This window comes from Elephantulus edwardii, unplaced genomic scaffold (genome assembly GCF_000299155.1).
Source record: "Elephantulus edwardii isolate Elephantulus edwardi_28Jun2011 unplaced genomic scaffold, EleEdw1.0 scaffold00181, whole genome shotgun sequence".
Lineage (NCBI taxonomy): Eukaryota > Metazoa > Chordata > Mammalia > Macroscelidea > Macroscelididae > Elephantulus > Elephantulus edwardii.
Genome location: NW_006399931.1, coordinates 5,851,510 through 5,878,555, shown reverse-complemented (window position 1 = coordinate 5,878,555; position 27,046 = coordinate 5,851,510). Strand labels below are relative to the sequence as shown.

At 40.2% G+C, this 27,046-nt stretch overlaps 1 protein-coding gene across 1 annotated transcript in view; it reads left to right on the top strand.

Annotated features, from left to right (window-relative positions):
• SPAM1 (sperm adhesion molecule 1 (PH-20 hyaluronidase, zona pellucida binding)) overlaps nucleotides 1–11,926 on the top strand; it is a 19,870-nt gene extending 7,944 nt beyond the window's left edge. Inside the window, exon 3 of the mRNA XM_006896098.1 lies at nucleotides 11,852–11,926. Coding sequence (XP_006896160.1) covers nucleotides 11,852–11,926 — 75 coding nt within the window. The remainder of the gene's footprint in view (nucleotides 1–11,851) is intronic.
• Nucleotides 11,927–27,046: the final 15,120 nt, after the last annotated feature.

Here is a 27,046-nt window from a genome sequence, read left to right as displayed (position 1 = left end):
AGAAAATTTTAAAAAATAAAATGTATAAAAATGAGAAAAAAAAGCCAACCCAAAAAGGTCAATGATTCAAATATACCAGGCACTCCTTGGGAGAAAAAGGAACAGTCTCCTCATATAAAGATTTACAGCCTTGGAATCTGAACGGAGGGTTGTCTAAAGGTGGAATCAGCCTAACAGCAGTGGGCTTTTGGGGAGGATCATGTGGGGTGTTAGGTAAATGGTTCAATGGGGGCTTGAAAAGACAGGGTGATAATGGGTTTTTTAATGAATCTTCTTTTGACAACAACTACATCTGATGTAGACTGGGCAAGAATGGGTTTAGAAGAGTATGGAAGAGTTACACTATGTTTGTAATGGTTACACCACATTTGTTTTTACCAAACCCTGCTTAGTAAACCAGACAAGAAAGATGTTGAATTTTATTCTAAATACCAAACAAGAGAGTTATGAAGGGGGATGAGGCTTCATTAGTTTTGCTTTGCGAGCATCATAATAACAACAAAACAAGAGAGTTATGAAGGGGGATGATGCTTCATTAGTTTTGCTTTGTGAGCATCATAATAACAACAAAATTATCAGTTTAAATAATACAAATTAGTTGCCGCTCATTTATGTATGTCAAAAGTTCAGCACAGGACTCACTGGGTGTTGGCACAATCAGTGTTGACAAGGCTGCATTCCTTTCTGGGGAAGATAACCTCTTGCTTTTTTAAATTATTGACTGATTTTAGTTCCTTGTGATTATAGGAATAAGGTCTCCACTCCCAGGTTGACTGTCACCTAAAAGTCTTTTTCAATTCACAGAAGCCACTAAGCATTCTTTTCCTACAGTCTAAGTCAGTAGTGGCTTGGTGAATCCTTTTTCAGCCTTTGAATCTTTCTCCCTTCATCCATCTGCCCTTTCTAACTCACCTGACAAAAAGCTCTTTGCTTCTGAGGACTCAAGCGATATGAGAGAATCTATTTCTCATATCTGTAGTCTCTTGTGCCAGGTAGAGAAACCTAATAATGGGTTCAGGGAAATTTGAGTGTGGGCATCTTTGACAGATGTTCTTTTCATTATGACAGGTAGCCTTATCTCAAGGAAAATAACATGAAACTTATGTACAATAGAAGCTGTCAAGAGTGCTTGAGTTTTGCTGTTGACCAACCACCACCACTTTCTATGGTCTATTGAAGAACTAGCACAGTTAGTTCAATCAATAGAACTGTTAATCATGAGAGAAAGGCCTATCACTAATGTTTTAAAGGGCTGACATCCAGGTTTTAGGATGCACCAATCTGAAGATGAATCATTTCAGTTACTCTCCATGTTTACTCTGCTAAAGAAAAGCATTTCTAAATGAGCTGTCGTAATTACCACATCAAACATAACATTTAATATAAAGTATACTTGGTTGAAATGGTCTAGTTGTTTTGAACTGGTAATCTACAAACCACTCTTTGCAGTGCTGTTTAAATTTGTCCAACAAATGTGATACTTACTTTACTTTTTCTTCTTTACTGAGGGCTGAGAATATTCTTGGCCTCAGGTTAAACCAATTTTGTAACAATCAGATGTTTTTTCATCCTTATAACAATCTGATGAGGTAGATGCTATAAGTAACCTTATTTTCGCAGGTGAAGCTAAAGCAGCAACTTAATTGCACACAGGCTATGGTAAGAGGAAACTAAGAAAGCTTGAGATATCCCCAAGCTCACACAGTGAACTTAGACTCCAGAGCAGATGAACCACAGAGTTCATGCTCTGACCATTGTGTAATTCTGTCTCCTCAGATTGGTTTATGAATTATTGAGGAAGGGAGAGACTAGGATGGCCAATCTTTTAATGGCACAAAGGGCATGTGATACTCAATAACAAATATGGCCATAAAAAGGTCCCCAAGACAGGGGGATTAATCTTACATATTATTAAAGGGGGAAGATTAAAGTGGCTTCTACCTCTTATTATATTGGTTTAATTTATGCTTTTTCTAAAAGTTGTTTATTGCAGTTAATTCATTCACATGTGAATCAATTTTTCACTTGATATACTGACCTTCTTTTAATTTCACAGGAAACTTGCGAGAACCTTGCCAATTACACGAAGAACACATTGAATCCTTACATAATCAATATCACCTTAGCAGCCAATATATGTAGTCAAGTGCTTTGCCAGGGAAATGGAATGTGTATAAGGAAGGAATGGAATTCAAGTGACTATCTTCACCTGAATCCAGAGAATTTTGTTATTAAAATTCAAGAAGACGGACACTACTCTGTGCTCGGGGAACCCACATTGGATGACCTGCAGAAATATTCTGATAAATTTTCTTGCAGTTGTTTCTCTGGCATCACCTGTGAGGAGAACAATGATATGAAAAGTATTCCTCCTCTGTTTGTGTGCGTTGAAAATGTTTGTTTAAATACCATTCAAAATGAAAATCGCGGCGATGAGCTGGCTACCTGCAAAGCGGCAACTTCTCTCATTTTATTTTTTTTCTTTTTCTTTTATATTATGATTTGAATAAAAGTTTAGAAACATATTGTTTTCTCCCCCAGGGCAAGGCACACCCTGTTTCACAGCACCAATTACAATACGCACAGTGTCGATCATTCATTCCGATCATTCATTCCACATTTGTTCTTCCCTCCACCCATCTCACTAGGTGTTCATTTCCTATTCATTAATCTACTCCCTCTCTGGCAAACAGAGTAAATATATTATCTCTGTATGGAAACCTTTCTCTAGTCTTTTATAAAAATGGTCCTATATAGACTTTGTCTTTTTGTAACAGACTTATGTCACTCAGCATAATGTCCTTTGAATTTATCCATGTGGTATAGTGTTTCATGAATTCTTTGTATTTTTTCAGTGTTGCATAGTATTTCATTGTGTGAATGTACCATTGTTTATCTATCTGTTCATTAGTTGATGGGCATTTGGGTTGCTTCCATCTCCATTATCATGAATAACACTGCAGTCATTGTGCAGTGCCTATATCTGTTCATACTGCAACCCCTCTGTGTTGAGGGCACAGTCATAGCTTTGGAAGAGCTGGATCAAGGGCATTATTGTTTTCAACTCTTGCTTATTTTCTTATTTATTTTTCTTATTATTTCTTATTTTCACTTACTTGCTTTTCATAGTTTTTGCACTGTTTCACATTCCCACCAGCAGTGTATGAGTGTTTCAATATTACTCTATCCATGTCAACAACGTTTGTTATATCCTGTCCTGTTGAACTTTTGCTCTTACTGCTGGGGTGAGACAATATTTTACTGTCATTTTGATTTGCATCTTCCCAGTAACTAGTGATCTTGAAATTTTCTTCATGTGTTTCTTAGCCACTTGGATACCTTCTTTGGTGAAAAGTATTTTCATGTCTTTTGTTCATTTTGTAATTTGTGTTTGTCTTTTTCTTATTGAGGTGCTGATGTTTTCTAGATATGTTTGATCATCCCTTACACATATGTCATTGCTAAATATTTCCCCCCAATCTATAGACTCATAATTACTCATTTGGAGAAAATTTTTGATGCATATAAAGATTTCCATTTTAGAAGGTCCCATTCATCCATTTTATCTTCTCCTGGGTATTCACTTTTCACTGTGATTAGATTGTAGTTGTTGTTGTTAGTGCCATCGAGTTGTAGGCAACTCATCGCGACCTTGTGAATGAAAGTTCTCGACACTTGCATGAAATGATTAGATTAGGGCTCCTAAATTTGTTCTTATTTTTTTATCCTTACGTTCTTTACAATCACTTGTTATAGCCATAGATTTTTGATCCACCATGAGATGAAGTCTATTAAGTGGCTAAAAACCAGCCTCTTTAATAGAAGCAAGACTCAAGCCTCACATTATATACAAACCCAACTTCGCTCATTTTTCAACATTTCACCTTTCACAGTATTTGCTAGATATTCTTCTGGTAACTGTAATATGATTGAGCGTAGTGGATACCTCAAGATTGACTGTTCAGAGAAAATGATTTATCTCCGGAGACACCCAAGAGGACATGCAGAGTGTTATTGAGAGAAGTGTGTCCAATCTTCAAAATAAAGAAAATAGAACAACTAATTCAAGTACAAGTTCAATTCCTCTTAAGTTTCCTAGCCAATCATTTTATGTTTTAATATCTTTAAAATTATGCTATTTAATAATTTAACTTTTTAATTAAGGTAAGTGATAATCTTGTTGCTGTTGTGTACCGTACCCATAGTTGAGTGTCCACTGGGTTTTCAGAGGCAGTTAATCACATGACAGGAGATTGCTCCTCCTTCTCCCATGGAGCGGGGTCGCTGGTGGACTTGAACTGCATGCATACTTGAACTTTTATACATGAAATGTGAATAAAAACTTAGTCAAGAAAGCATTTTGGCTTTGAGCAAAGAATATTTTCTTACGATTAAGTTAAGCTTGAATTATTATCAGGTAAATATCCTTGATTATAATTTTTCATTTGCAAAGTTATAGTCAAGAATTAAATTCCTGGCTAAGACATTTTTCTTTATTAAATTAAAATCTTAGTTATTACTTAGGATATAATTTATTTTTTTAAGTTAGTACTAAGTTTTGTATTTTCTGATTGCTTTGATCCTATAGAAAATATTTTGAATGCTGGGAATGTACAGAACTAAGCCAATCTGTTGTATTTTTTTAATTTACCAAAGATTGATAAAAAGGTCTATAATAGTTGGAGGCCTAGTTTTCTTCAAAGAAAAGTAAATATTGTAATAAAAAAATTTTACATGAATTAATGTCTTTATAAAGAATTTGTCATTTGTAGCAAAAAATTTTAATAAAATTTTAATTAGAAACTCTGTTTGAAATGTAACATTCCAAGTACTCTAGTGATGACAAACCTAGAACCATAGTTTTTTAGAAATCTTAGTATTTTGTTCCATCTGTGTTTTATAAAAGATAATCTTTAAAAAATTATTACCAGAGAGCTGTGAAAGGGTTAGACAGTAATAGACCATTATGTAAACAACTCTGCCAAGAATAACATTAATGTGCAAGTGAATATATAGGTAGACAAGATGAACATATGTGACAAGTGAAAGACTACACCTATGAACATGTGTAGGGTTGGCAGATGATAGTTCAACATGAGTCTATGTATGTATTGAAAATATATTAATGAAACTATGAGAGTCAATGGGGGGTGAAGTGGGAGACCAACATTATATAAAACTCTTAACTGAACACCCCTAGAGGATAAGTTATTGGATCATTGGTCATTGGATCCTAGGGACAGACTCTTGGACAAAGCCATGGTACATTCACACAGTCCACCAGAAAATATTCTGCAGTTTATACTGATGAGTATCAGAGAGTTGGACAGTGACTAAGGAGGACAGAAGGAGAATTGATGCTTTTGAGCTGTGGTGCTGGAGAAGAGTATTGAGGATACCATGGACTGCTAGGAAAACAAACAGATTCATCCTGGAAAGGGTTAAACCGGGTGGCTCATTGGAGGCAAAGATTCTGAGGCTCTGTCTAACGTACTTTGGACATGTAAGGAGGAACTGGTCCTTGGAGAGGGCCATCATGCTTGGGAGGGTGGAGGGACAGCATAGGAGGGGAAGGTCCTCTATGAGGGAGATTGATTCAGTGACTGGGGTAATCGGGTTGAGAGTGTCAGAGACAGTGTGATTGGCACAGGACAGAGCAGAGTTTAGGGCTGTTGTACATAGGGTCGCTATGAGTTACAGGCGACTCGACGGCACATAACAACAACAACAATATAGACTTGGAACGTAAAAGCATTTGAGAAGCATTCTAAGATGCCCTCATTCACTATTTGGAACAAAGAAGAGTGAAAGAAGTCAAAGATCACAGAAATAATTAGTCTATAGCATCAATGGACCTTGAGATCCTCAATTTCCACAACCCTGAAACCAGAAGAACCAGGAGGCGCCAGACCACCATTAATGCTCCAGAATGAATTACAACAAAGTTTTGGGTAAAGTGAGAGAGAAATGTTGAGTAAAACTGAAAATTACAAGAATAGCTGGCTAAGCTTTGTGGTTTGACAGACACTGTTAGGATCCCCAAAACTATAGCCCTTAGTACCAAACTCAAACCTGTGGTACGACTTGTGGCCAAACATACAACAGGCAGATCTTTAAAATAAACAGCAACCCAGGGAAGAGTTCAGAACTTAGAACACTGAAAAGCCCTCATTGCATAGAGTCAAAATCCAGTCACAACTGAAACTACAGCAGATTTTCTGAAGCTGTAATTTGCATGGGAGGAGATTGCCAATGTTTCTCCTGCAACTGGTGGACTTGAACTACCTGCCTTTAAGCAGGCAGCACAACTCCTTACCAATTAAGCCACTTGATCCACTAAACACTCTATAAGGGAGGCTTTAACTCAATTTCCCAAGTACAGTTGACCAAAATTATTAGTAGCTAATAGTGGCAATGATATACCAAAGCTTAAAAATAACAATCAAAACATACTAGTTGTAAAAAGAGAGAAGGCAGAGTGAAGACAACCATAACTGACTTCTACTGATTCCACAAGAGGCAACTGTCCCAATCAACAGCATCCACAACACAAAGCCAATTCCCATGAGTTCAGACACGTCCCTCTGCTCCCTCACCTATTTCTACTAATTCCACACCATTCTACTGCTTTCTGGGTTGGAAATATGTTGTAATAGCTCCACAGACAGAACGATACTCACGATTATGGGGCTTTATTAGGGAAGGTAACAGATTACAATTCAGATTGGCAACAGGAATACCATTCCTCTGTCAGGACAGCTTCTGAAGCTTGTGTGGAGGTTCATCAGTCTTGCTGCTTTAGGTCAATGTTACAAAGCTCTCTTAGTCCTGCCAATTAAGGCATCTCCCCAGGAGTCCTCCAGCAAACTTGGACAAAGTCTTCTAGCTCTGGTTCCAGTGGGCCCTTCAACTGTGCTGCCTTAGGCCAGTGTTACAAAGCTCTTTTAGTCCTACCAGTGAAAGCATTTTTCCCCACAAGCCTTCCAGCAAGCTCAGGTGAAGGCTCCCAGCTCTGGTTCCACGGGGCAGCGGTACCAGGTAAGCTCTGTCTCACGGTGGGTTTCTGGTTCTCTGCAGTGACTGCTGCTGCTCTCCCACAGGCCCAGCAGGCACAGGGATCTCAGGCCCCAAAGGAGACACACTGCATCCTCCACTTTTTCTTGGCTGGAAGTGAGATTCCTACATTTCTGCCACCAAACCTGCTCAACTTAAACCTGGTGGAATGGCAAAACTAGCCAATCCCCTTGTCGATAGACTAACATATCCTATTTGCATTTGCTTCCACATAGTTATGAGGTAAAGTTAAGGGCAGTGGCATAGGAAAATAATTTTTTATAATAGACCCACAACACTACATTAATAGATTCCCGGAGTCCCATTCAGTCATTGCTCATGAACAGAAGTTCATCATCATATAAGGCAAAAACTTCTCTCAGGCAGTGGTCAGTTTAAGTTGGGGGGGAAAATGCTGCAATGACTAGCAAGTATATTTACTATTGATTGAGAATAAATCTGACAAGGTCCCAGTTCAGTTGTGTAGTGGCCGTGGATCTTGTATGAAGCTCCACAACACTGTGATTTTGTATGAATTTTCAATCTTGAGACCAAGATTCCTATTTTGTGACCTTGCCTGTTACTCTTCCCTGTTAAGGAGATCTGGTGGCCTAGAGGGAATGGAGTTGCATTGTTAACCCCAAGGCAGGCAGTTTCAGCTCCTCTGCAGGAGTTAAAGGGGCAAACTCACTGTAGGGTCAGCTATGAGTCAATTCTGATTGAACAGCCTATAACAACAGCCTGCAGTACAGTTGTTCTTGTGGGATGTTGTCCGGGTGACTCTGACCCTTGGTGACGCATACGGTAGAGTAGAACTGTCCTATAGGACTTTGTAGGCTGTAACCTTTTTAATTACATATAACCAGGTGTTTCTCTGCTGGAGCTGTTTGTTGGATTCAAATTACCGCCTTTTTAGGTAGCGGCTGTGAACTTAACCATTGCAGTTAGGACTCAGGTTCTCTTTTTCAGCTGCAAAACTGCCCGCATGATTTAACACGATCATTTTTGCAAATGATACTGACAATTTTCTGAAGCTGAAATTTTGCGTGGGATGATGAAGAAACTGCAGTTGAAAATTCATTAATGAAACTCACCAATAGAATTTATGGAACCTGGATTTCCCTCCACCCCCAGGGAGCTCCTAGTGGGTAAGCATAAGCCCACTCAAAGGCAGGTGTTTAGAATCCACTTGCTACTCTGAGGGAGAAAGATGGGTCATTTCCTTCTGTATGATTTTCTCCCTTGGAAAACTCATTAAAAGGTCAGTCATGGCAGATTCCAGCTCAACAGCAGAGAAGAGATATTTTTCACATTTCCTCTGATTTTAATCAGACAGGGCAGAGGGAAGGGAAATAGGTGAGAGAGAAGAAAAAGCAGATAAGGAACAGAACTAGAATAATTTGCTTTCTCTGATTCCACTGAAGATTCTAATTTGCACAAGACTGAAAAGGACATCTGATGCAGACACAATTACGCATCAACTCCCTGCTGATACCAAGAGAGGTTGAACTGGAATGCCCCACCTGGTTTGACACTCCCATCCCCACTCCCCAAATGTACTGCCTCCTCCTTCTCTTCTTACTTCAGACTTCCTACTTAAAACCACAAAGTGATACTAACTGTTTGGGGTGTGCCAGATCTATTCTCAGCCATGTATATACTCAGACTATAGTGCACTTATGGTCACTAATATTCTAAGATAAGTTCTCTGGGGCAATACATTTCCTGTGTGTGGCGTGAACTTTGTCACAAACCTTATTTCTTTCTATTTAAACTTTATTTGATATATGAACTAAGAGGGAGCTCTAAGAGCAATAAAAATGATTCAGAGTATACTCTTACGCATTTTCTTTTACTCCTCCATATTTTAAATTTCCACTTGAACCACTTCAATAGTCTATATTATGCCTTTTTCTTATACTGCTTGTGGTAAAAGAATTCAAAGTTACATAATGGAAAGCAAACGCACCCTTTCCCTCCCTCCTCTATCAACCATGAGAAAGCTCTGGTGGTGTGATCCATAGCATTAACCAGAGTTAACCCAGTGGTTCTGGTCCACCAGCCACTCTGTGGGGGAAAAATGGGTAGTTTCTTCTCATTCTGATTCACGGCCATGAAAGCCCCGTGGAGGGTCATTATTGATTCGACAGCAGTGAGTGTGTCTTCAGTTTTGTTTGTCAATGGTAACAGATAACTCATAGTCACATGATACATATAGTGTGTGTGTGTGTGTGTGTGTGTGTGTGTGTGTGTGTGTGTATTACATGTTGTTGTTGATTTTTGTAGAGTCGAGCACGACTCGTAGCAACCCTATGAACAAAAGGCCTGAAGCCTTTCTGTAACTATCATTGTTTCTTCAAGTTCACAGAGTTTCCAGAGGCAAGTTGTTTAGGAAGTAGATGCCACTCCTGCTTCCAAACCTGTCTTAAACCGGGGGCTCCACCAAACACTGTCCATCATGGGTAACCGTTATGACATTTGACACCTCAGTGGCACAAGGTTCAGCATCACAGCAACCCCAGGTTACATATATTATATGATTATGTATTATGTAAGTACATATATAATTGATAACTCCTGGTCACATGATGCATACATGTTGTTGTGTCGTTGTTATATGCCATTAAGTCACCTGCAATGTACAGTGAGCAGCTCTGAAGCCTGCCCTGTCCTGAGCCAGTCTCACTAATTCTGACACACCACCCCCATTATCCCAGTTACTGTATCAAGCCATCTCTTTTGGGATCTTCCTCTCCTGCTCTGTCTCTCCACCCTTCTGAGCATGATGTCCTTCTCCAAGGACCAGTCCCTCTTGGCCACGTGCCCAAAGTATGTGAGACGGAGCTTCAGAGCTTTCTCCTCCAAGGAGAAACTTGGCTTCACCCTCTCCAAGACAGACCTATTTGTTTTCTTGGCAGTCCATGACATGTTCAAGACTCTTCTCCAGCACCACAATTCAAAGGCATCGATTCTTCTTCTGCCATCCTTAGTCATTGTCCAGCTCTCTGATGCTTAGTAAGTAATTGCAAAGACCATGGCCTGGATTAGGTGCACCTTAGTGTTCAGACTAACATTATTGCTCTTTAGTACTCTGAAGAGATCCCTGACAGCAGATTATATATATCTTGTAAATAGCTAACTCTGGAGGCCTAATGGTAAGAAACTGCATTGCAATCCTGAAGGCATGCAGTTCAAATCCACCAAGAGCTCCATGGGAGAAAGATGGGCAATCTCTTCCTGTGCAATTAACAGCTGCTGAAAACCCACTGGAGTGTCAGCTATGGGTTGGTTCCAACTTGATGGTTTTCAGAAACAATAAAAGCTATATATAGTTTTAAAATATATATATATATACACACATATATTTACACATATGTGTGTACACACACACACACACACACACACACACGCACGCACAATCCCAGAAGTTTCCTGGGACTATAGTAGCAAATATAAGTAGGGTTGTGTTGTTTGTCATTTTCTACAATTGACTCATCTGCATGATAATACGTCTTGAGTGTCCGCTATGTGGATGTATGTCTTTATAGGGACTTCATTGCGCTTCACTGTATGACTAGGATACATTTTTAGGAAGTTCCTCTCCATGAACTTTTCATTTTCTGGAGATGTTTTCCCTCTCTACTAACTATGTTATAGGATGGCCCAAGGTGCTATTTATTGATCTGTTAACCAAAGTGTCAGTGGTTCAAATCCTCCCTCTGCTCCATGGGAGAAAAGGGATTAATCTGCTTACATTAAGATTTACAGCCTTGGAAACTGGACAGAGGGTCATCATGCGTAGAAACAGACTCAAAGGCAGTAGATTCATTAGTATTGTTGTAGCTCCTACCTGGGTATGTGTGTCTGTTCATTTTCCAGAATGCAATAAAAGTACTGATACAATGGGTATATACGTTACAGTTTAGAAAGATACCTCAAAGTTTACTTCTGGAAATTTTGTTCTAATCAATGATGTCACTGCCCCTATTTTCTTCACCAATACAGTTCTTAAATTCTATAATTATTATTAATTTAATAGGTGAAAATGACATCTTGTTTTATCTTAGGTTATAAACAGGAAAGTTGATGCTTCCTTTGTTAAAGTGTTTTGTTGTTGTTGCTGTTGTCGGGGTTTTCCTTGATAAGACTTGGGATTTTGTTTGTTTGTTTGGGCTTTTTTAAAAGAGTAAACTCTCTTTGCAATTACTTGCCATGCATCAGAAAACTGGACAATGACTAGGGATGATAAAAGGAGAATTAATGTCTTTGGGTTGTGGTGCTGGAGAAGAGTATTGAATATACCATGGACTGCTAAGAGAATGAACAAGTTTGTCCTGGAGAGCATGAAGCCAGGCTGCTTCTCGGAGGTAAGGATTCTGAAGCTTCATCTGACATATTTTGGACATGTTGCAAGGTGGGATTAGTCCTTGGAGAGGGATGTCATGCTTGGGATGGTAGAGGGACAATGAAGGAGAGGAAGACCCTCAATGAGATGGATTGATTCAGTCACTGGGGTAATGGGGATAGGTGGGTAGAGACAATAAGATTGGCACAGGATAGAGCAGGTTTTAGGGCTCTTGTACATAGGGTTGCTGTGAGTTGCAAGTGACTTGCAGCACATAACAACAACAAACTCTCTTTTGGTCCTGATTTATGACCAAATTCTATTCCTAGGAAGTTGAGTTGTTCATTTCTGCTTTATAATTTTCATAAATAAGACAACCTTACATTTTATAATCTTCATCTAATCATTTGCTTTACATTAAATAAAAATTCTCTCTCTTTTTTTTCTTTTTAGAGAAGGAATCTGAGCATTGGCATACATCCATTTGTTCAGGGTCATGGAGCTGGTAAAGAAGTCTGGGTAGCTTAGACTCCTAGGTTTATGCATTGCACAGTTATTCTTTATGGGCTACACAAGGTTGTGAGACCAAGTAACATAGTGACAGATGGAAATTTAGAATATTTTGTCACTGAGTAGTAACAACTCACAGCTGACCTTCCAGTGAGAATCACACAGGAAGAGCTTGTCCATCTTTCTCCTGTGGAGCAGCTGGTGGATTTGAACCACTTTCCTTTGAGTTGGCAGCACAACTTCTAATCCCACTAAGGCACCAGCGCTCTGTTGTAGAGTTTATCCTTTCCTTTCTAGGCTCCATGAATGTTTGTAAGATAATAGAAATTTAACCTGAATGCTTTACCACAGGCTCAAATGACCTAGAGGCACTAATTTTATATGCTGTTTTTGTTATGTGCCGTTGAGTAGCTTGCAACTCATAGCGACCCCATGTACAACAGCCCTGAATGAAAGAACGTTGCTTTCCAAAGGAAAAAAAGCAAACTGTTGGGGGTCGTGGGGCAGGAGGAAAATGTGCAACAATGCATGAATAAAAATCCAAGTTCGTTATAAAGTTTCATTAAAATCTAAAAAAAAAAAGGTTGATTCTTTAAAAAACAGCAACAACAAAAACACAATAGCCCTGAACCTTCTCTTTCCTGTGCAAACCTTTTTGTCTCTGACACACCTATCCTCATTACCCCAGTAACTGAATCAATCCATCTCGTCGAGAATCTTCCTCTCCTGTGCTGTCACCCTTCCAAGCATGTTGTTGCTTTCCAAGGACAGGTTCCTCCTTGAACACATCCAGAGTATATCAGACAAAGCCTCAGAATCCTTACCTCTAAGGAGGTGAAATTCTGTATAATTTTATATACACTTTCAAAATCCAGCTTTTCTGGATAAAAGGAGTCACTGTCAAAAAAGAGTAAGTCTATCTGTCTAAAAGTCTGCATTATCCAGACATAGGTAGTGACACATATACACTTAGACAGCAGGGGGCAGTAGAGTTAGGGTGTCAATGTCAACAATGTGTCTTTTCAAAAATAAAGTCTTTATGTCCTTGAAGCCCTTTGACTCCAGCAAAGAGAAATGATAACTAATCACATGCAAGCACATTATGCCATCAGAAGAAAGGCAGTCAGCTTATCTCTCTGATTGAAAAAGAAAGAAAAATTAGTAACATGATGCCAAAAACAGAAGAAGTGAATGATAAAAACAGAATATATATAACTCATCCTGGTTTATGATTCTTTTGAAAGTCTGTGTCTTTGAAAGGGCATTTAAAATTGTTCTAAAATTGGCTTAGGAAGAATTCTTTTTCTTAAGTATAAATGTTAGTTTGTTGGTATTCTGCCTGTGAGGGGAACGGTGGGCTAGCTAAGAAGACTGCTGATCAAACTTTGTGTATGTTTATTTAGCGTTCCTAGTAGGAAAGCTGATGAGCATTTGAAAATAAGTGCTATAGTACACTAACTATGATAGAGCATAGGTGTGCAAGGGTATGTCGGGGGGGGGTAAGAGAGATGATTTAAGATAAAAACATTTTCTTATACCTAAAAAGAAAAAAAAAAGCAGCAGCAACTGTGTCTCTCTGTCTCCCTGTTAGGGATGAGAAACTATCCTACCTCTGTTTCCCAGGGATATTTACCCAATACCCCAGCCCACTTCCCTATTTTGTAGAAAACAACTGTGGACATCCCTTCCCCAATTTCCTTCTAAGACAGTATAAAGCTCTTCTCTAACTTTAAGTGGGGGCTCTACTTTGGAGCCAGCCTGGCAGTTCCTCCTCAATAAACCCTTGGCCTGAAAAAAAAAAAAAAGAAAGAAAGAGAGAGAGATGGAGAGAGTAAGATCTGACATACAATAATTTGAAACCAAGAGAGATGATGAAACTACCATCCCTTTGAGCAATCTATAAGGTTCTATAGAAAGAATACCAACTAAAACCAAACTCAATGCTATGGAGTGCGACTCAGAGTGACCCTCCATTGGGTCTCCTTAAGGAAGGGGGTTTAACATCTTTCTCCCAAGGAGTGGCTGGTGAATTCAAATCCTTGACTTTCTCCACCCACCCCCCCCGCCCAGAAAACATAAAAAAAAGTTTGTTTTAATTTTTCCTGTTATTGCATATTTTCTTTCACAGTGCGCTGTTTGCTACAGATTGTTGTCATACATATAATGCTTAATCACATATTCCTTTTGCTTATTCATGGCTCAACAGGTCAGGCCCTTGGAGTTCTAACCCAAGCTGCTGTTGTCTCTTTCTTACTTTTAGCATATTTCTTGAAACAGCTCGATCAAGCCTATCTAGCCTGACCCCTTTGCCTATGACCATTAGCCAGAGCTGCCCTCTTAAGAAGAAGCTCAAAAGATCAATTTGACTCCACAGCCAGGAAATTAAAAGACATATTGCATTGGGAAAGTCTGTTGTTAGGGACCTCTCCAAAGTACTGAAGAGCAATGGTGTCACTCTGGAGACTAAGGTGCGCCCGACACAGGCCATGGTCTTTGCAATCACTTGGTATGCATCAGAGAGTTGGACAATGACTAGGGAGGATAGATGGAGAATTGAGCTGTGGTGTTGGAAAAGAGTATTGAATATACCATGGACTTCTAGGAAAATGAACAGGTTCATCCTAGAGAGGGTTAAACCAGACGTCTCCTTGGAGGCAAGGATTTTGAAGCTTCGTTTGACATACTTTAGACATATTGCAAGGGGGACCAATCCTTGGAGAAGGATCTCATGCTTGGGGGAGTGGAGGGACAGCACAGGAGAGGACGACCCTCTATGAAGTGGATTGATTCAGTGACTGGGGTAATTGGGGTAGGTGTGTTGGAGACAGTGAGATTGGCACAGGATAGAGCAGGGTTTAGGGCTGTTGTACATAGAGTTGCTATGAGCTGCAGGCGACTCGACGACACAAAACAACAACATCCAAAAATAGGCCTCACACCCTCTTTCTCCCCCTTTAAAATGTTTTTCCTCTTGATTTTTTGATTAGTAGCTTGAGCTATCACACACTATGCCATCAGAGCTCCTTGGCAGAAGAATAGGAAGGTTACAAAGTTGCTCCTGCACTCAGTAGAGTTACAACTTCGTGCCCTTATTCTTAATCATTTCTGCATCCTGAATGCTTTTGGAGAAGTTGATGAGCATTTAATTCATCTTCCTGAATATATTTGTATAAGATTAAAACTACATGAAGTATTTTATTGTATTAGATAAAAAGAATTTTATTTTTGGACCAATTTTTAGATGCAAACTTAATTGTCTAATTAGAAGTAAGAATATAGAGGGGGGAAAGAAATTCAAAGTGTGCATATAAAATGGAAGAAAAAAAGTTTGTATTTTGCTAAAATACAAATTTCCATGAGGAGCCAGCTTTCTATGAGTTTTGCATGAAAGCTGAAATGCTCCTGGACATAGAACCACACATGCATTCTGCCGCAGATCTATTGTTTTAATGGTAACGTTCTGAAAAGCTGGATTCCTAACTGTCTGGAGAAGCAATTAGTCCATGACCACAGATGACACAATGGGCTCTGACAAGGAAAACCAGGATATTTCAAGACTATCTGAATTGAATTTATATCATTTAATTTCCGTTGGCTCCACGTCACTGGGTTCCATCTTTTACAGGGGGATGCTGTTGATGTCAGCAAGGAGATAAAGAGGCCATGATATTTCTATTTTAAGGGTGTTAAAGCAGAAGTACTTTACAAAGAGTTATGTGTTTCAAATCATCCTCAGATTTCAACAGGGTGGGTCCATGAACGAGAGGTTCATATTCTGCTTTCATTTCGTAAGAAAACATGGAAGACAGTGATCCAAAGGTCTGGCTCTGGTCAAGCCGACACCTTCCTATCAATAAGCAGAAATCTACAAAGCAGTGAGCCATTAAGCTTCCTGCACAGAGATACCTCCTCCTGTAAAGCTGTGTAACTCTAAGATATGTTCCCAGGAGTCACAAGTATTCCCTCTTCTCACAAAGTGTCCAAGACGTTTCCTTGGGGGGTAAAAAACCAAAACACCATTTCAAAGGACTTTTTACATTTGAAAAATACTTACTAAACAAAAGTTCATCTTTGAAAACATCAGCTGACTCCATAAAGGAGCTTCCAAGTCCTCTATTACATGCCTCAAAACAGTGGTTTGTTTTTTTTTTAAAAAAAAAAAAATAAAAATCAGCTATCATAGCATTGTTGTTGTGATTGAGAACTGTCAAGTCAGAACCAACCTGGAGCTGATGCTGTAGTGGGTTTTCAGAGACAGTAAAGTAAAAAAAGGAGGAAATTGCCTATCCTTCTCCCAGCTGGTGAGTTAGAATCGGGTACCTTCAGGATTACAGACCTTTTTCTTACCAGTTGGCCACCAGATAGATCAATTTCTTAGAGCCTTTTAACTTGCCTTCTGAGTTCTCAACACTGACTCACCCGTTTTTAGTAGACATGATTGTTACCACAGTTACCTTGTGGCTATTCTAAGACTAAGCTGTTCCGTCAGGGAACATCAAAGGCCGTAATCTTGTCCTTTCAGCTCCAGCGGCCTTTGCTTCAAAACAATCTCCACTGATCTGTTTTTAGAACAAGGGGATATTCTCCCTCTGCACCTCCACCTCTGTGCTCCTCCCTCCCACTGGTAAGAAGAGGGTACCGTGATGCTTTTGGTGTCCCCTCCCATGCACTGATGATCAAAGTTGAACACTATTTGACATTAACATTTTCTTTGACAATTTCCAACTTAAACCAAGATTGAAATAAACAAAGATATCATTATAGTGCCAAGACACGTATTCTTTAATTATTTTGTTCCCCCCTTGTTGTGACCAGCACGGGAGGAGATTAACCCTCTTCCAGCAGAGCTGGTGGATTCAACCTCACACCTTTGGGGCTGCAGTGCAGCTTCTCGCCACTAGACCCCAGAGCTTACTATACTCTTTAATTCTTGTCAGTGCAAAACTGTTCTGACATATCCTGACATCACGAGTATCTAGTACCTGGCAGCAATAGCATTCTGTAATGATGGTAAAAATAGAATGTGTTCACCAACGTGTTAGGGTTGGGGGTGTGTGCATGGACAGTTAGCGCTCTCTCTCTCACTCTTATTATTTCTCTCTCATTCTGTGTGTGTGTGTACATGTGCTTCCTAAATCACTGGCTCTCTTCTATGGACTTCAATTAAGACCCTTGATTGAAAGGAACAGAAGAGAGTCCAGTCAGACCCGCAATCTAACATGATGATGAAATTCAATGCTCAATGATGGCAGACAACCCTTTCCTGGGAGCCTTAGAAAGGGATTCACAATGAACTAATAAGAGATTATCTGAGTGGCAGTTTAAAGCCAGAGCAGAGCTTTATTAGCCTGAGAAGAAGAGGGAAGGCATTCCAACCGGAAACTAAGACCTGAGAGTCAAAGAGCCGTGCAGGAAGGGAGACGCCTCCTCTGGGATCTGTGGGCAGGCTGGAAGCTTAAGAGTTATGCTGGAAATGTTGAACTCACAAGACAGACATAACCACCTAGATTTGAATTCTATCTCTGCTAAGTCTGTGTGATCCTGGGAAAGGTAGTTGTCCTCTTTTTTTTTCCTCAGTTTCCTCTTTTACAACATGAGAGTGGCAGTTGGGATTGACTAGAAAGTTTTCAGTCTTTTGCTGTCACACCAAGTACATGAACATCATATAAAAATGGACATGGCCTCCCTTTCTATTGTTTAGGGTTGGCAGCAATGACAATGACAGAAGAAATAATTCTAGCAGATGAAGGAGAAGCATCTTTACTCTGTGCCCAATATTGTATTAAGTAATTTACATGCATCTTCACATTTCATCCTTAAAATTGCTGAGGTAGAAGCTTTAATTTCATGAAAATGAATGATGAAGAAATTGAGACTTAAAAGGCTAAGTGAAAACCAGGGGAAAAGCAAATCCATTATTGTCAAGTTGATGTCATCTCACAGCAGCCCTCCAACCAAGTTTCTAAAACCATATCCTATGGGAGAGACACTGCCCTCTGTCTTGCTTGTTTGCTTGAGGGAATTTGATGCAGTAATGGGCTATTGTCAGAGCTAAATCAATATACTTGCTCCTAGAATATTCTAGTATATTACAGACTAGTACCCCTGCTATTTCTGAGTCACACAAAATTTTGTTAAGCAAAGTTGTACGGAGAGAAAGACATAGGGACTAAATAACAAAACAGATTATTTTATTAATTTTTTTTTTTTACCAAAGGTTCTCAAACCAAAGGACTTGTTTAGACCCAGGAAGATGACTCTCTCAGATTCTGGCTGGGTTTCTTGGGTGTTCACATTTCTGGATTTTCTTCCTCACACTTGTTCCTGTGAAATTGTTTCATCTGTTCAGCAAAGCTCAAGGTTATAGCAAGAAAGGCTCTTAGTTGACATCTATCGTTTTTGTTGATTTAAGTCCATTTTGGGAAGTGACAAGGTGAAAAGGAAAAAGAAAGAGAAGTGGAAAATCCGGCTCTGGACGTGCCTAACTTTTATTATCTTTCCTCTTTTCTTGAGTAGATTTGAGTAGAGCGTGCTCTAACCTACGGCCCTATCAAAGCACCAGACTCCTTTTTAACTAGCTTCTAAGACAGGTCCTTGTCCCTGCCATACTGGGTAGAGTATGTTCCTCTTGCTTAAGAAAGTTACGTTGAAAAGTACATGGATGGAAACTTCTGGGTGGTATCTTCGGTCTTTCTAAGAATCCTTCTTCCCTTTTTTAATCGTACACTATATTTTGTCACTTCAATAACGTATTTGCAGATATAAATAGTGAGTGATTTTTTCAGCCAACAAGAGGTGCTTTTGTCTGAAACCTCTCTTTACAATTTACTTTCTTTGCCACCAAAAATATCCTTCTGAACTCTCATAAACATTAACTCCTATGTATCTTATAGGACAACTTAGAAATGAGGATCTCTTATACATTGTTGATGGGATTGTAAAGTGGTACAAGCATTCTCGAAGGCAGTTTTGTGTGTCCTCAAAAAGCTGAACATAGAAATTTCATATGACTCAGCTGTTCCACTACTTGGAATATATCCTGAGAAAATGAGAACTGAGACACAAATGGAGATTTGTACGTCAATGTTCATAGCAGCATTATTCACCATCACAAGAACATGGAAACAGACGTCCAACCACAAATGAATAGATTAAGACATTATGGTACATTCACACAATGGAATATTATGCAGTATGCAGGAGCAATGACTTTGTAAGTTATTACCTCACTCGGGAGGGACCAGAGGGCAATATGCTGAGTGAACTAACTCAGTCCCACAAGGATAAATATTTTTGTATAAAACCGTTGTTGTAGAATGAGTATAAAGATCCAAGAGGGAGGGGAGAAATTGGAAGCAGAGGGATGAGGATGTGCAGGGGGAGGGGGGATTAATTATGGGGCTGTACAATTCGTTGGGTGGGAGGATGAGGGAAATGGAAATAATTTGTTATTGAAAACGATGTATTTGAATTTTCTAAATAAACTAGTAGAAAATTAAAAAAGAAAGAATAAAAGATATTTCCATGTAAAGCCTTTTGAACACGCACAAGGAGTGTAACAATAATAGCTACTTGTTTTATGGTTTCATCTGAAATGAGAACCACACTGCAATTTTATCTCAGTCCATTTCTACTTAGGAAGTTGTTTCTTTTTCTTATTATTAATAATTTTAATGAAAATTTATAGAGACATTGGATTTACATTCATTCATAGTTGCACTTTTCTCCCTGCCCACCACGGCTTTGTTCACAAAGGCAAAGAGTTGCAAACAACCTAATTGCCCATCAACAAATGAATGGATAGAGAAGCTGTGGTATATTCACACAATGGAATACTACTAGGCTGTATTGTAAAACAAGGAACTCATGCAATTTATACAAAATGGGTGACCCTGGAAGACATAGTGCTGAGTAAAATATCTCAGTCACAAAATGAAGTTGTTTCTAAAGGCAAAACAGGAAAGAATGTTTTGAGCCACCATGTTTGCAATGAGCCAGCTCTGCTGTCAAGATCATAGGCTTCTTTCCCCTCAGAACTGGTTGCCTCCTAGAAAGCTTTAGGGGTTTTTAATGCCTCACCACAAATCCCCTCCGAAGTGGGACATTTTTCATCTGCCTCCCAGCAAGAGGTAAAACATTTATTTGGCTGTTTAAGGTCACAGAGAAGACAGAAACAGAAACTGAGTTGGTGTGGAGCCAATTCCCATTAAGCTCAACAAAGAATCAAGGAGATGTACCCAAACGGATGTGGTGGGTGCAGTGGGGGCTTTTCACCATGATGAAGTTACAGTTCAGGGAGCAGGCATGCTAAGTGTACACTTTGTACCTTTCCTCAGGCGGAGGAAGGCATCTGAGGTTGAGCAGGAGAGAGGATGGAAAAGTAGAAGGATGGTGAAGAAAGCAGGGATCAAAGATTACCAGTTAAAGGACAGCCAGAGTGTCACTGGGGCTGAGTTGGACATGATCAGGGTGTGGATTGGAAAATCATCAAGAGTCAAGAAAGAGTAGATGAGGGTTGCTTGTTTGGACTAGAGGACAAAGTAGGGAGTTTGGATCAAGCTGACCTGTGGCTCACGGTCACTCAGACTATGGTGCTTAGTGACTATGACGGGAAAACTAGGGATGAAAAATCATCTGCAAAATGCTTAGACCCACTTTCTGTCTCAGATCTAGGTTTGCTTCCATGTACCGTGAGAGCTTTATGCCCATAGAAACAAACGTTCACTCATGTTCCTGGGGACCTAACTCTTGTAACTACCAGGTTCCACTTCTTAAAACCTGCTTTCATTTGCATACATCAACAGATTTTTTTCTTCTGTGGGACTAGCTGTTGATTTTATAATTCCTCCAACCCTAGATGAATTGTGTTACGACACAAGAATATGGGTCGTAAATCTTCATATCTCAGCCTGTGACTATAATTTCATTAGTGAATGGGTCGTTTTTAGTGTCTGTTGTTGTGATGTTGTGAAGTGTTGTGGAGCTGACTACGCCACATTGTTGTTATTGTTGTTGTTGTTATGTACCATCGAGTCCCATGAGACTCATAGCGACCCTATGTACAAGAGCCCTAAACCCTGCTCGGTCCTGTGCCAATCTCCCTGTCTCCGACACACCTACCCCAATCTATCTCATCGAGGGCCTTCCTTTATTATGCTGTCCCTCCACCCTCCCAAGCATGACGTCCCTCTCCAAGGACTGGTCCCATCTTACAACATGTCCAAAGTCTGTCAGACTATGCCAACTATGCCACACAGTAGCTTTGTAAACAACAGATCTGAACGCTGCCCTATCCTGCATCATCCTACGGTCTTCCCTATGCCCCTGCCCATTGCTACAGTCACTGTGTCAGCCCATTTTGTGGAAGATATTCCTCTTTCATGGACCCTCTACTGTATGACTTGTTTGGCTAAGGTCTGTGCCTCCTGACAGCATGTCAAAACCATGGGAGATGAAGAGTCCTTGCCTCTAAGAAGGCAATTCTTCTAAGATGGATTTGTTCGTTCTTTTGGTAGTTCATGCTATATTCAATTCTCCCCCATCACTACACTTCAAAGGCATCAATTCTTTAGCCGTCTTTGTTAATTTCCCCATTTTCACATACATATACATACGTACAAAGCAACCGTGGCTTGTGTTAGACCTATCTCGGTCTTTACACTGACATGCTTGCTCTTTAGCACTTTGGAGAGGGTCTGTGACAGCATAATGTAACATGTCCAGTGTAACATGTCTTTTGATTTCTTGACTGCTGCTATCGTGGGTGTTGATTGTGGCTTCAAGTAAAATGAAATAATTGACTTCAACCTCAATGTCAGAGAACTGAAAAGCCAAGATAAGGATGGGTCTTGGAGGCAAGGATTAAAAAACTCCACCTCACATACTTTGGGTGTATTTTCAGGAGGAGCTGGTTCTTGAAGAGGGAAATCATGCTTGGAAGGGTAGAGGGTCAGCTCAAGAGAAGAAGACCTGGAATGAGATGGATTGACACAGTGTCTGTGGAAACGGGGTCAAGTGTGTGAGACATGGTAAGGTTGGCTCAGAACAGGGCAGGATTCAGAGCCATTGTTCATAGGGCCACTATGAGCCATAGTTAACTTGGCAGCACAAAACAACAACAACAACAACAACAACAACAACCACCCGTGCTTACTTACTAATATGTAGTGAACAATTTTACCACATCAAAGACTCTGCTTCCAAGTATGACTAACATCTATCTCCCTCCAGGTCTTACCGAACCTTCTCACAGAATTAAAGTCTCTTTTCTAATTTAGGCTTCCTGACAAGGATGAAGTACCCAGGATTATATATATAGTTAGAATTGACTCATAGTTATTTACCCTCCAGTGAGTTTTCAGGGACTGTAAATTACATGGGAGATTACCCATCTTTCTACCTTGGAACAACTGGTGGATTTGAAATTCTAGCCTTTTGTTGTCAGCATAACTAACACCTTATCACTAGACCACCATAAAGAGTTCCATAAATTTGTGTGTGTGTGTGTGTGTGTGTGTAATTTTACTTTGGAAAACTTTATTTAGAATTTTATCATAAAATTAAGCATATAGTTACCACATAGTATAATTACCCCACCATTTAGGTATTTAACCCCCCCCCAAATTAAGAATCTATTGCAGGTGACTCAACCAATAGCATTCTATGACAAGTTTGGAAGCAGGAGTAGCATCCACTTCCTAAATAACTTGCATCTGGAGACTCTGATAGTTGTAGAGGGGCTTCAGGCCATCTGTTCATAGGGTCGCTATGGGTCATGCTCAACTCAAAGGCAATCAGCAACAACATTTCTTTACAAATATTTCAAATATCTGTGACTGTTCACAGAAGCAGCGTTGTGAAGCAAAACAAGAGACTGGAAACAACCCAAATATCTATTATCTGGTTAATGAATAAACAAATTGTGGTATATGCACACTATTCGTCAACAGAAAAGAAAAAAAAAAACTGGTCATGCATTTAAACATGGGTGGCTATCAAGAGTTCACCAAGCAAAGGAAGTCAGACACAAAATATCAAAGTATAGATCCATGTTTAGATGAAATTCTAGAAGATGCCTCCCTAGAATGATAGAAAGCAGTTAGTCGTTGCCAGGGCCCCGTAACAGGAGATGGCATTGACCACAGACAATAAGAGGGAACCTTTTTGTCTTGGTCATGATGATGATGGCACACTGTCTGCATTGGACAAAACTCACTGAACTGCACATTTAAAACATACGGATTTTTACTGTATGTAAAATATACATAAATGTATATACCTGGCCTCCAACAAAATATACCTCAATAAAGCTGTTTGAAAAGTGAAGTATTAAAGCACTCACTCAAAAAGAAGTCCAACAGTTTTAGTTCCAGGGGTCAACCAATATGTTGACTCATTTTAGACAAATCATTTCTCATAGATTACCATTAATTATTCTTAAACAAGAGGACGTCAACATGAGTTTATCCAACACATGATTGTTACGAGGATAAAATGAGATAAAGGGTTGTTGCTATGCTGCGATGTGCCGTCGAGGTGCTTGTGACTCATAGCAACCCTATGCACAATTGCTCTGAAGGCTACCCTACCCTGAGCCAATTTCAGTGCCTCTGACACACCTACCCCCTTTACCCCAGTCACTATGTCGATCCATCTCGTCCAGGGGCTTCCTCTCCTGTGCTGTGTCTCTACCCTTCCAAGCATGATCTCCTTCTCCAAGGATTGGTCCCTCCTGGCCACATGCCCAAAATAAAGATAAAGGGTAACAGATGATAAAACCCTTTGAAGAGGCAGGGGAAGGGAGAAGCCATCTTTGGGCACATGACACAAAGATTCCTATAGAGAGACACCCTTGTTATCCCATATTGTCATGAGTAGGGCCTGCCCAAGACAACCCATCTCTGGTGACACCTGGAAATGACCCTTCCAGCTCACCTTGGTGCTATTAATTTTATGATCTGATTATAATAATACTCTCAAACACATCATTTAAAGATACATATCAAAAGGGCCCAAAATGTGAAGAAGAGATGTAGATGTAACACTAACTAGTTAAACTGACTCTTGCATTGTAACTAGCTAGCATGGATCATAGAATCATAGAGATATAAGTTTAAGATCTAGATACAGACCTCCAGCTATGAACACTGGATAAGTGTTACAATAGCTTGTAAAACAGGGGAAAGAATGGTGCTTGCCTTGCAGAAGTATGGTGAGATTAAATGATATAAAGCATGAAAGAACTCAGTATAATATCTAACACTGAAGAATGACTTTGTGACAATAATATTACTAAAACAAATAAGAGTTACAGGGAGCTCTGGTGGCTGAGTGGTAAGGAACTGTGCTGCAATCCCAAAAGCATGAGGTTTGAATCCACCAGCTTCTCTGCTATGACAAGGATGGGCAGAAATTGGAAGGTCAGCTATAGGTTGGTTCTGGCTCAATAGCACATAAAAACAACCACGTCAATAATAAAGATTACAAGTTAACTAGTTTATTATGATTCCTCCTAGCAATAAGCTAATCAGATAATATCACTATTGCCACATTTGTAGCAACAAATAATTCATAAAGCAATTTTTCTGCTTTGTCATTTTTCTCAAGTTGTATTTCTTGGGGCTAGTGTGTTTTTTCCATTTGAAAAATCACTGAATAATTTAAGATCAAAAAGATATGTAGAGTAGGACAAATCAGAGACCTGGAAAGCACCATTAATGGTGATAAGGGTAAAACGATTCATTATTCTTAGTTCTCAGTCCTGAAAAGTGGGGAAAATCTGTTTCTCTCCTCTAAAGAGTGATGATAACATCATCCTGTCATCCACAATAGGAATCCACTCTAGTGCATCCTGACTTCGCCTCTGGAAATACAGGCCAGTACTAGCAACCTTGTGGTGTTCTTCAGAAATAATTCCTAACTTGATGGTTTAATCATTGCCAGCCTCTTCCGGATCCTGAAGGCAACAGGACATTCCATGCTGGGTTCCACTTGGATCTCCTCGAGAATACATTTTTACGTCCGTGAGGGTACTCTGAGCCTTGGATTGTATAAGTCATTAACATTCTTAACTGACAACTGAGAAGTTGTAGGATCAAGTCCTCTTAGAGGTGCCTGGAAATTTGCTTCCAAATTATCAGCCCTTGGAGACGGTACTGAGGGGCACATAATAGGTTCTCATGAGTCAGTGTGACCTTGACAGCAACTGGTATAAAAGGACAGCCTCTGAAAGGCACCATTTGACCAACAGCTTGCTTCTGTATTGGTCCTGCACTTCGATTCGGAAGCCATCTGCCTTCTTTCTTTGCAGTGTTGTATCTTATGAAAATGTAATCGATGGGCAAGCCCTACAGAGAAGCACTTAAAAAAATTGAAATGATTTACATGTGCTCATTTCCAAAGGCTTGATAAGATGGCCGAGGTAGAGCCTAAGAAGAAGTGGACCTTCTGCCCTGGTGTACGCCTCACTTCATTGCTGAATACATTCTTGAAGCCGCTGCTACCGCTGCAGTGGGGAACAGGCCTGGACTTCAGTGGACGAGGTCTAGAGACTCTATCCACAGAGAAGCTGGAGCTAGTGAGGACACATCTCTGTCACACGACCATCCTGCACCTGATGGACTGCAGGATCCCTGTAGGGACAATTGCAGGGTTGGCAGTTCAAACCTACCCAATGGAACCAGAGTAAGAAAGAAATCAAGACTGCCTCTATAAAGATGATGTTGTTGTTTGTTGTTATGTGCCATCGAGTCGCCTGTGACTCATAGCAACCCTATGTACAACAGCCTTAAACTCCGCTCTGTCCTGTGCCAATCGCACTGTCTCTGACACTCCCATCCCAATTATCGCAGTCACTGAATCAATCCACCTCATAGAGGGCCTTCCTCTCCTGCGCCGTCCCTCCACCCTCCCAAGCATGATGTCCCTCTCTAAGGACCGGTCTCTCCTCACAACATGTCCAAAGTAAGTTAGACGGAGCCTCAGAATCCTTGCCTCCAAGGAGCCACCCGATTTAACCCTCTCCAGGACAAATCTGTTTGTTTTCCTAGCAGTCCATGGTATTCTCAATACTCTTCTCCAGCACCACAGCTCAAAGGCATCAATTCTCCTTCTATCCTCCTTGGTCATTGTCCAACTCTCTGATGCATAACAGGTGATTGCGAAGACCATGGCATGTATCAGACGCACCTTAGTCTCCAGAGAGACACCACTGCTCTTCAGCACTTTGGAGAGGTCCCTAACAGCAGACTTTCCCATGGCAATGCACCTTTTAATTTCCTGGCTGCTGGTGCCAAGACTGTTGACTATGGAGCCAAGCAAACTAAAGCTGTGTACAATCTCAATCTCTTCACCATCCATCCTGATGTTGCCGATTGGTCCAGTGGTGAGAATCTTTGTCTTCTTGACATTGAGCCTCAATCCATATTGTAGGCTGCAGTCCTTGACACTCTGCAGCAGGTGCTTCAGGTCCTCTTCAGTTTCAGCAAGCAGGGTTGTGTCATCCGCATAACGCAGATTGTTGATAAATCGTCCACCAATCTTGACCCCACATTTCTCCTCATAGAGCCCAGCCTCCCGGATAATCTGTTCTGCATATAGGTTGAAAAGGTATGGAGATAGGATGCATCCCTGGAGTACGCCCTTCCCAATTTTGAACCATGCAGTGTTCCCTTGCTCTGTTCTGACGACTGCCTCCTGGTCCAAATATAAGTTTCGCATTAGAACGATCAAGTGTTCTGGAATTCCCATTCTTCTCAGAGTCAGCCACAGTTTGTTATGATCTACACAGTCAAATGCCTTTGCATAGTCAATGAAACACAGATAGACATTCCTCTGGTATTCCCTGCTTTCAGCCAAGATCCATCTAACATCAGCTACAATATCTCTGGTACCACGACCCCTTCTGAAACCAGCCTGGACTTCTGGTAGTTCTCTGTTGATGTGCTTTTTGGATAATCTTCAGTAAAATCTTGCTTGCATGTGAAATCAGTGAAATTGTTCTGTAGTTTCCACATTCGGTTGGGTCGCCTTTCTTTGGGATAGGAACAAATATAGATCTCTTCCAGTCAGTTGACCAAGTGGTCGTTCTCCGGATTTCTTGGCACAACTTGGTGAGCACATCCAAGGCAGCATCTGTTA